This window comes from Grammomys surdaster, unplaced genomic scaffold, assembly GCF_004785775.1.
Source record: "Grammomys surdaster isolate TR1022 unplaced genomic scaffold, NIH_TR_1.0 60, whole genome shotgun sequence".
NCBI lineage: Eukaryota > Metazoa > Chordata > Mammalia > Rodentia > Muridae > Grammomys > Grammomys surdaster.
The window spans coordinates 9,571,260-9,582,648 of record NW_021604562.1 but is presented as its reverse complement, the minus strand read 5'-3'; the positions used below and the strand labels follow the sequence as shown (position 1 = coordinate 9,582,648).

Below are 11,389 nucleotides of genomic sequence, written 5' to 3'. Positions count from 1 at the left end.
GAGAGGGATATTTTAGCTGGTAGGGTTAGTGCACTCCTTAAAGCCCAGTACTCAGCAGGCAGAGGCAGGCAGAACTTGGAGGCCAGCCTGGTCTATAGAGCAAATTTGAAGACAGCCTGGACCACACAGTGAAAATCTGCCTCGACAAACCACAAGGGGGGTTGGGAAGGGAGTGAGGGACAGAAGGAGAGGGGGGGGGGGGGGGGGGGAGGGGCGGAAGGAGAGGGGGGGAGGGGGAGGGAGAGAGGGAGAGGGACAGAGGGAGAGGGAGAGAGAAGGGAAAGGAGAGAGGGAGAGAGGGTGAGGGAGCATGACACATCCTAGTATGTGCTATACCACTAATTGTGTGGTGGTTGACGCCTGGTTACTTAGAAGACTGAGCAGGAGGACTGTCATGTTTGGGGTCAGCCTGAACTTAATGAATTTTCAGGTTGGCCTATGGAGTAAGGATCTGCCTCAAAAACAAACAAACAAACAAACAAACAAACAAACAAACCACACAAGAATAATAATAAAAAAAATCTATAAGCGGGCTGGAGAGAAGGCTCAGGGGTTAAGACTGACTACTCTTCCAGAGGTCCTGAGTTCAAGTCCCAGCAACCACATGGTGGCTCACAACCATCCATAATAGGATCCAATGCCCTCTTCTGGTGTGTCTGAAGACAGCTACAGTGAACTCATATACAATAAATAAATAAATAAATAAATAAATAAATAAAATCTTTGAAAAATAATTTACTTCATTATTTTTTTTTAAAAAAATACTATAAGCAATCAAGCAACAACTACTACTCCCAGTCTGATACCATAGGCTTATAAACCCAGATACTCTGGTAGTTGAGAGAAAGTTCAAGGCTAGCCTGGGCAATTTAGTGAGACTCTATGTGAAAATTTAAAACAAATTAGGAAAAGAGGAATGAGAATGTAGCTCCTTGGTGGAGTGCTTTGCCTAGCATGCACAATGACTCCATTCCTAGTACCAGCACAGGGCACATACATACAGTCCCAAAACCAGAAGTCTAAAACAAATCAAAAATGTCATCAACTGAGCACTAGCAATACATGTTACCAGCTCGAGCAAGAGACTGACTTCATAAGGAAAGTTATTATTTATGGTAATATGAATTTTTGGTATAATACTGTTAAATAAGTAAAACTAGTAGTTTTAAATTATTATTTTATATATTTAATACCAAATTACATATTATTTTCTATAATTATACACATATTTCTTATATGTATGGGTATTTTGCCTGCATGCATACCTGGTGCTCATGGAGGCCAGAATAGGGCACTAGAGCTCCCAGGACTGGAGTTATAGATGATTGTGAGCTGTTATGTGGGTTCTGTGACTCAAATCCAGGTCCTTTAGAAATGCAGCCAGTCATCTTAACTAGGGAAACATCTTTCCAGATTCATTAGTAGATTTTCAAACAAAAAGTTCAAGAAATTATTTTGTTTTTCAAGACAGGGTTTCTCCGTGTAGCCCTGGTTATCTTGGAACTTGCTTTGTAGATCAGGCTGGCCTCATACTCAAGTATCTGCCTACCTTTCTCCCAAGTGCTAGAATTAAAGGTATGTGTTACCACATCTGTCTAATTTTTTACTAATTTCTTTGTCCAATAACTCTGATTTGCTTGTACAACATATAATTATTGCATACAATGTTGTCAGATACAGACTACCCTGATGGTTTAATGGTAGATGCAAAAATAATATGCATTCAGTAGAAATGATGAATTTTGATCTTTTCTTGGTTTAGTGACATGTAGTATATTGTTTTGCTAAGCTGGGGAGTGACGGTAAAGCCCATGTCTTTCCATCAGTCAGTGATGATGAAGGGAAACAACCAATTCTCTCTCAATACTCTTCTGCATTGCTAAGTTATGCTGCTTTTTAGGGTAGGTGTATTAAATATGCTTTCAATTTAATGATATTTTCAGTTTATAGAATGGGTTTATGGCTTAAATCAAAGAGCATCTGTATAACTTCTAACGAATTATCTATTTTCACTAACATTAAACCACTTAGTAATGGTTGAATATAATGTACTTGTTGGCTGGGCGGTGGTGGTGCACGCCTTTAATCCCAGCACTTGGGAGGCAGAGGCAGGTGGATTTTTTAGTTCGAGGCCAGCCTGGTCTACAGAGTGAGTTCCAGGACAGCCAAGGCTATACAGAGAAACCCTGTCTTGAAAAAAAACAAAAACAAAAACAAAATAAATATGTACTTGTTATTAAAAGGTAGGTTCTTAGAATAGTGTGAGAATTGCTAGGAGAGGAATAATACTTGGCAAGAAGCTCCTCAACTTTTTTTTTGTTTGTTTGTTTTTCAAGACAGGGTTTCTCTGTATAGTCCTGGCTGTCCTGGAACTCACTCTGTAGACGAGGCTGGCCTGGAACTCAGAAATCCGCCTGTCTCAGCCTCCCAAGTACTGGGATCAAAGGTGTGGGCCACCACTGCCCGGCGACTTTTTTTTTTCTAAGACAGTTTCATTTTGTAGCCAAGCTGCCATTGAACTCTCCCCCTTCCTGCCTTGACTACTTTGCTACTGCTTTGCTACTGCTAGGATTATACCGAGGGGCTACCACGGCCAGCTTAGCTTCAGTTTTGCATGTTTATAAACTCAAATTAAATGTTTCAGTGTTGAGTGATGTTAGTAATGCAGATACATGCTAAAAAATGTTCACAAAAGACCAATGTGTAAGCCGGAATACCAAATTGTTAATTTATAGAGACAAACATAATTGTTCATGCAGATTTGATTTGAAAATATCAAATTGTTAAATAAGGATTGTTGATACCATAGAATCAAGACAAGGTAGGCATAGTAACCACCAATTATTCACAAACAATTGAACAATATAAATGCATAGTATACTTGTTTGGAATATTTAAAAGGTTTTTCTCCCATTGAGGACTAGAATATTTGCCCCTAGAGACACTGTGGTATTTGTCTTATAGATCCAGTGTTTCTGTGTCTCACATACTGAGTAGTGCTTTAATCTTCACCCCGCCCCCAGCTGCTATGTTTTCTTTTTTTACTTACCTGTCCGATTAAAAGCCTCAAAAAGCATAACTTTGTTTTCTAAAAAAAAAAAAAATGTTTAAAAAAGTATACAAAACCGGGGGCTGGAGAGATGGCTCAGCTGTTAAGAGCACTAACTGCTCTTCCAGAGGTCCTGAGTTCAATTTCCAGCAACCACATGGTGGCTCACAACCATCTGTAAAGGGATCTGATGCCCTCTTCTGGTGTGTGTCTGAAGATAGCTGCAGTGTATTCATATAAATAAAAATAAACAAATATTATTTTTTAAAAAAAGTATACAAAACTGAATGTCTTGGCACACACCTTTAATACCAGTACTAACGAGGCAGAAGCAGGTGAGTATCTGAATTTGAGGCCAGCCTGATCAACATAAGGAGTTCTAGGCCAGCTAGAATATATAGTGAAACTCTGTCTCAAACAAAACAAAACAAACAACTCCCTCCCACACAACCAAAATGTATTTTATCTTTTCATTTAAATTGTGACTCTTGCTGGACCAGAGGTCTTTAAGGAAATTATCTTATTTTCCTTTTTTTGTTTGTTTTCTTTTTGAGACAGGGTCTCAAGCCTTCTCCAACCCTTCAAGTGCTGTGATTAGGGCATAAGTTATCATGCCTGGGAGGAAATTACATTTTTGTTTGTGTTCAAGAAATTAATTTTATTTGTTTTGCTTCTTTTTCAAGACATGGTCTCTATGTAGTTCTAGCTGTCCTGGAACTAGTTCTGTAGACCAGGCTGGCTTTGAAGTCAGAGATCAGCCTGTCCTGCCCCTCCTGCCCCCAACTCCCATCCCTGTGCTGGTATGGCTTGTGCCACCATGCCCTGTTACACTCTTGATTTATAGTTCAGTTTTTAACTATCAGAGTGAAGCAGGGACAACAACCTGATGAGTTACTTGATGATTCTATGAGAGCACTTCCCTGTCCAATGATTATGGCTACCAGGTTAAAAAAAATAGGGTGTTCAACTAAATTCAGAAATACAATTAGTTTTTAGCATAAGCAAGCTCAAAATGTAAATGAAGTATACCTGCACGAACAGGTGTTCACTGTAATTGAAATTCAAATTTAACTAGGTATCTTGTAATTCTATTTGCTGAACCTGACAACTTTGACATTACTTTAACGTGAAGCTATGAAGCTCGTCTAGGTTCAAGCTGCTTGATAAGCATCAATTCACTCGGTTGCTGGAGATAGGAAGCAAAGCCTATTATCTTTACGAACTATTTAGCACAGTTGTAGGTGACAACAAAGACCGAAGAATCCTGACCCTCTGAGGAACCCGTAACTGACTGCCACAATTTCTGCTTTGATCGATTCCCTCCCTCTTCCTTTCTCTTCCAGCAACCAGAAAGAATTGCTTAATCACGTCTTCCTTCTGAAGCCCCGCCCTTTCGGCTACCTCCAATGGAGACTAAGCTGTTACTGAAAAAGAGCCTACGAAAGCGTCCACGTGGAGACGAGAGGAGCGGAAGTAGTCAGATTTCGCTGAGGGCCGTAAAGCGGATAGTGTTTTCTCCTTCCGGATTAACGACAGCAGCTCCGACTGTCAGTGCCGGTCTTCCTCGTGCCGGACCCTTCCTAATTCAATTTCCTTCCCATTCCGGGCCCTTCCCTATCGTCGCCCCTTTCACCTTGGATCATGTTCAAGAAGTAAGGACACGGTGTGGCCTCCATCGGCTGCTCACAAAGGCGGTGGGGGTGGGGGTGGGGAAGAGGGAGAGAGCAAAGGTCCTCTTTCTCTCTCCCCCCGCCCCTGCCATCCTGACTTCCAAAGGTTTTGTAAATATAGTACTATGCTCTCACTCCGGACTTGGAACACTTCTTTTAGCTTTCCATCCTTAATCCTCAATCGGGGTTTGGCTTTCCCGCTCCCATTTTCTTTCTCCTTATCCCTGTTCTGCCCCCTCCAGCAGTGCTATCTCCATTCCTAGGTTTCTACCAATCACATCCTTGCATTGTGATTTAGGGGCACATCCTCCTTAGCTGAGAGGAGAACCCTGCATTCTCTGCCATATGTTTATTAGTTATGAACTGAAAAAGGGAAGGCTTGACTTCCTGGGTCATGGCAGTGAAGGAGTCTGGGTGACAGGAAGCAAGCGGCTGGCCTGTCAAGCCTATTGCTTAGCTGCTAGATTAACCTTGTCTTGAGAACAACGTGCTAGCCCTGTGTGCTAGTCAGTGTAAGGAAGACCAAACTCCTTGGAAACCTATCCAGTGGGTTTATCTTCCAGATTTGATAGACAAAAAAGGAAAAAGGGGGAACATGGGCAAAGGAAGGTGGGTTTTGTGCATGAAAATTTGAGCAAATCTGGACAGGGATCTTAAAATTATCCTATTTCTTAAAAAAAAAATCAACAGACTACATAACCTGCTGGGGCTCATTCGTTTGTTATGCATCGGTTGGTCTTTTGTATTTTAATGTGTGAGGTTTCTTTTAGATTAAAAAATAGATTTCTATTATGGATGGGAGTATTTTTTCCTTTGAGCAGAAATTTTCAGTAAAAGGCATTTTCGTTAGCTGATAACAGATTCTATCATAACAATTGTTCTGCCCCCATTAATTGCAATATGTATGACAGTTTATTGTAACACTGTCTTTAGAACGTTGGTTTTGTATAAGACAAATGGAAATTGGTATTTTAAAAACTATTTCACAATTATTTTAAGCATGAGTACTTGCTTGGGAATAGATGATTAATTAGAACCTTACTTTTAGATATTCTAATTCTTCTGCTTAGCATGCCCTTTTTTTTTTCCTCAAAAAAATCATTTGCCAGATTTGATGAAAAAGAAAATGTGTCCAACTGCATCCAGTTGAAAACCTCGGTTATTAAGGGTATTAAAAATCAATTGCTAGAGCAATTTCCAGGTATTGAACCATGGCTTAATCAAATCATGCCTAAGAAAGATCCTGTGAAAATTGTCCGATGGTAAGTCCTTATTTTTCTCCATGTAAAGATTAGAGTAGCTGAATATCAAAGGTTAGATTGTTTTCATTATAAATGGAATTATTATCAATAGACCAATGATGAGAATAGACAGAATTAACTCTAAAAGTTGTATTTCTATTTGCAAATCATATCTATGTATATGAAAATGTCACTTTGTGTACTGTTTTATCAAAGACTTGTTTTTATTTATAAGTGGATTTATTTCAGTTTGCTCTTGAGATTTATTTTATATTTGACAGTAGAATTACAATAATAAAATATAGAATGAAATTGGCTGTAGCAGGTCATATTTCCTCTCTTTTTTTCTGTACTGGACAGGTATTTTTGGTCAGAATATTTACTGAAAAATAAGCTTAATGTATCTTTGTATGGTATATTTCATGTTATAATTTTTATAGGATGTTTGATTTGCATTCATTTTTGAAAGAAGGTATCTAACTTGGTTCTCTGTGACATTTGTCTTACAGCCATGAACACATAGAAATCCTTACAGTAAATGGAGAATTACTGTTTTTTAGACAAAGAGAAGGGCCTTTTTATCCAACCTTAAGATTACTTCATAAATGTAAGTCTTGGTAGAAATACACATTTTGGAATATAAAAATATACAAAAGGAGTTGAAAACCCATAGGAATGGAAAGTGACTTCTGATTATTATTAGTGCCAAGTAATAAGAAATATAAAGGTAAAGTGGTTCCTCATCTTGTGGTAAGTCTGAAAATTGCAAATTCTCTTATATGTATTAAAGAAAGTACCTCCCCCATACACACAAGGAAGCATTCACTCATCCATTCAATAAAAGCCTGGAATGGTAGCTCACAGATGTAATCACAGACCTTAGATAGCTGAGACAAGAGACTGATACAATTTTGAGGCCAGTCTAGGGTACAGGGTGGTGCCTTTCCCCCAAACAAACAAAGACCCCAGAAATATTAATTCAGTAATTATTTAGTGAACTTTTTATGTGGTAGGCACTGTGCTACTTACTAAGTACAGTTGTAAGCAAAGACAGACATAGTTTCCTGTTCTTATTATAGTTGGAAGAATAGACCAGTATGTATTTGTAAACATATACATAAACCAGAAAGGGCTTGGAACATTTTCATTTAAGTTTGTTACTAGAGTTCTGTAATTATCTCTGCATTGGTTAAATATGGAAATTCTATATATTACTGAGTACATGGACAGATGTCTTGAAACTAAATAATGTTTATTTCATATGTATATTTACAGGTCATTAGTTTGAGATATTACAAAAAGTTGAAGGAAGATATAATTCCAATGAGCAAGAATTTTTCAAATGGAAACAAATAATTCCTTTTCAGTTTGGTATTGTTGCCAAGAAGCAGAAGGAAAGGTAGTGACTTATAGGTGCTACTGATGATGATGAGTACTGGTGATTGAATGAATTTATCTCCTTGTAAAACCTAAAATCATTCAATCACAAGGAGATAAATTTTCAATTGCCTAGTGTTACAGAGGTCAAATTTTTAAGCAGGTGACATACTTTAATATTTATAAAACTAAGTAACTAATTATTCAATTAAGCATTGATTTTTTTTTTCCAGATTAAGACCCGATAGAAATTAAATCCTGTGGGCTGGAGAGATGGCTCAGAGGTTAAACGCACAGGCTGCTCTTCCAGAGGTCCTGAGTTCAATTCCCAGCAACCACATGGTGGCTCACAACCATCTATAGTGAGATCTGGTGCCCTCTTCTGGCCTTCAGGCATACATGCAGGAAGACTGTCATATACATAATAAATAAATTTTTAAATATGTATAAAAAAGAAATTAAATCCTGATGCAATGGGAATAATTTTTTGTTTTGTTGTTCTTTGAGTTTTTTTGTTTGTTTGTTATTGTTCCTTGAGACAGACACTAGGTAGCCAAGGCTGATTTTCTATTTCTAATAATCCTGCTCCTACCTCCCAGGTGCTCGGATTATAAAGTTGTGTTACCATACCTGGCTACTGTCATTATTTTTAGGGACCTTGAAAAGCTTAAACATGGCTGGGCAGTGGTGGCGCACACCTTTAATCCCAGCACTTGGGAGGCAGAGGCAGGTGGATTTCTGAGTTCGAGGCCAGCCTGGTCTACAGAGTGAGTTCCAGGACACCCAGAACTACACAGAGAAACCCTGTCTCGAAAAACAAAACCAAAAAAAAGAAAAAATGAAAAATGAAAAGCTTAAAAACTCTTTCTCTAGGGGCTGGATTGATGGCTTATTGATTAAGAGCACTGACTGTTCTTCCAGAGTTCAATTCCCAGCATCTATATAGTGGCTCACAACTGTCTGACTATAGTCCCATGGGATCCAGTTCCCTCTTCTGGTGCATATACATGCAGACAAAACATTGGTAAAATACATACCTAAATAAATCTCAGAAAAAAATATCAAGCAAACAAAACTTCTCTAGTCATCCTGTGAAAACCTCTAGAGATTCCTTTTTTTTTTTTTAAAGATTTACTTATTTATTTTGTGTATATGAGTACACTGTAGCTGTCTTCAGACACACCAGAAGAAGGCATCGGATCCTATTACAGATGGTTGTGAGCCACCATGGGGTTGCTGGGAATTGAACTCAGGACCTCTGGAAGAGTAGTCAGTGTTCTTAACCTCTGACCCATCTCTCCAGCCCTAGAGATTCTTTAATCATTGGTTTATAAGTTATTGGTATACACACAGGGATACTTTGTTTTAGATTAAAAAAAGAATATATGCACATAAATCTGGGCGACACAGGAATAGGAAACTAATGAGCACATGAATTCCTATAATCAAAGGTAAGTATATTTAATGCATTGGTATACTCTTTTCCACTTTATTTCTTATGTTATATACAAATGCTTTCTGTTTTATTTTGTGCTGGAGATTGAATTCAGGACCCCATGCATGCTAGGTATATATCACTATACTGCTAAGTACAACCTTTTTGTTCTTTTAAAAAAGTGTTTAAAGATTTTGCATTGATAAGTTAATATGCATTTACAGTTAGTGAACCACTGTTTATAACATTATTAGTCATAAAAGTTTTTTATATAATTCTATAGGCATTGCCAGACCCAAAATGTCAAGTGTCTGCCATGTAATACATATAGAATAAATTTACTCCTTTAAATATACCTGTTGGTTTAGCTGGGTCACCCCTCCCCTTTCTCCTAATGACCACTAATCTTTTTTTTTTTTTTTTTGGTTTTTCGAGACAGGGTTTCTCTGTGTAGCCCTGGCTATCCTGGAACTCACTCTGTAGACCAGGATAGCCTCGAACTCTCGAACTCAGAAATCCGCCTGCCTCTGCCTCCCAAGTGCTGGGATTAAAGGCGTGCACCACCACTGCCCAGCGACCACTGATCTTTTTAAGAGTATTTTATTTCTCCTTTTTTCATTCAAATGTTATATTGTAAACATTTTCCAGGCATTAAGTATTTTCTAAAAGCATGGTTTACTATAGTTACATAACTCTTATTGATATATCTTAAGTTGTTTATATCTTATCTCATTTGTTGGACATTGTGATCTATCTCAGTTTATTTCTGTTTTACATGTTAGTGCTGAAACAAATATCTTTTTATCCAATATACTGCATATTCATCCATTTTCTTTAGGATAGACTCATAGAAGTAGAGTTAATGGGTCAAACAGTATATCTTTTTTCAATGCTTTCAATGTATGCTGCTAAGTCATTCTGAAGGAGGCCCATACCCATTTACAAGCCTTGTAGCAGTCTATGATGCTTATTGCTACACTCTTTTCTTGAAAATATTTATCAACTTTGTCAGTAAAGAAGAGTGGTTTGGCTTTTATTTTGCAATCATCAGAGTATTGTAATTTTCGAAAATACTTGTTTGTTGTTTGCCTTTATCTTGAGTCTTCAGTAATATTAATTTATATAATTGATTTCTTCTTTTGTAGATCCTTTTATCTTGCCACATCAGCAGGTTGATAAAGGAGCCATCAAATTTGTACTCAGTGGAGCAAATATCATGTGTCCCGGCTTAACTTCTCCTGGAGCTAAGCTTTATCCTGCTGCAGTAGATACTATTGTTGTATCCTTTCCAGGGTTTAACTGCTGAAAACTGTTGATTGTATTCCTTTCACTACTGAAAGATCTATCATCCAAGAGAATATTACATGTGCTTTTAATTTATATTATTATTTTTTCAGAGACAAGCCAAGGCTAATCTTGAACTTGTGATTCTGATATCCCAGTCTCCCAACTGCTGAGATCAGTCATGTGCTACCACACCGAGTTGAAGGGAACTTTTTAATTTTGGCCAAAGAGAAATAACATAAACTCAAATAAACTAACTGTTTTTTTTCTTTTTCTTTCCATTTTATTTGTTTATTTGAGACAAGTTTTATTATGTAGCCTTGGATGGCCTCAAACTCAGTATGTGGTCGAGGCTGGTTTAAAACATACCACTTATCTGTCCTAAATTGGTCTTGGGTTAAAGGCAATTCTCCCACCTCTGCCTCCTGAATGTTGGGATTATAGGTGTGTATCACCATGCTGGACTAAAGAAGACATACTTTTTCTTGGCCATGAGAAGACGTGAAAGAAACTTGGAAACAAGCAACCTTTTCTTCTTTTGAGAAAGTGTCTCATGTAACCCAGGGTGGCCAAGGATGCTCTAGAACTAACCTTCTTGCCTCTACCTTCCAAGTTCTGTAATTACAGGCATGCGCCACCATGCCTGGCTCCCTTTTTTGTTTGTTTTTTGTTTTTTTCAAGACAGGGTTTCTCTGTTTCATCCTGGCTGTCCTGGAACTCACTCTGTAGACCACACTGGCCTAGAACTCAGAGATCTGCTTGCCTCTGCCTCCTGAGTGCTGGTATTAAAAGACATGTGCCACTACTGCCTGGCCTTGACTCCCTTTTTAAAATCTTTGTTAGCAAGTAAGGTTCTTTTACCATGTTTTACCCATATACAATGTGTTGTAATCTTATTCACGTCTCCTTTTTTTTTTTTTTTTTTTTTTTTTTTTGGCTTTTCGAGACAGGGTTTCTCTGTGTAGCCCTGGCTGTCCTGGAACTCACTCTGTAGACCAGGCTGGCCTCAAACTCAGAAATCCACCTGCCTCTGCCTCCCAAGTGCTGGGATTACAGGCATTGGCCACCACCGCCCGGCTTATTCACTTCTTCTAAGCCCCAGTTATATTCTGGTTTTGTTTTTGGTAATTTTTTTTCTTTTTTCCTTTGTCTTTTGTTTGTTTGTTTGTTTGGTTTGTTTTGTTTTTGAGACACAGTATCACTCTGTAGCCTTGGATGGCCTCAAACTAAGGTCTGACGACTGCCTCTGCCTCCTGAGTCCTGGGTTTAAAGGTATGTGCCATAATACTCATCTATCTTTTCTTTCTTCTTCTTTTTAAATATATATCTCAGT

The 11,389-nt window shown here is 38.1% G+C and overlaps 1 protein-coding gene across 3 annotated transcripts in view; it reads left to right on the top strand.

The window, feature by feature from the left end:
* The first annotated feature begins 4,393 nt into the window (after nt 1-4,393).
* Nucleotides 4,394-11,389, top strand: part of Mcts1 (MCTS1 re-initiation and release factor) — a 12,819-nt gene continuing 5,823 nt past the window's right edge. The window contains exons 1-5 of one of the 3 annotated variants that reach the window (XM_028768081.1): nt 4,725-5,328; nt 5,829-5,981; nt 6,470-6,567; nt 9,918-10,051; nt 10,460-10,744. In XM_028768081.1, the coding sequence (XP_028623914.1) occupies nt 5,315-5,328; nt 5,829-5,981; nt 6,470-6,567; nt 9,918-10,051; nt 10,460-10,561 (501 nt within the window). In that variant the 5' untranslated portion in view covers nt 4,725-5,314 and the 3' untranslated portion in view covers nt 10,562-10,744. Of the gene's footprint in view, nt 4,702-4,724; nt 5,329-5,828; nt 5,982-6,469; nt 6,568-9,917; nt 10,052-10,459; nt 10,745-11,389 lie in introns of those variants that run through there. The other 2 variants (XM_028768028.1, XM_028767959.1) reach the window with 2 other exon arrangements.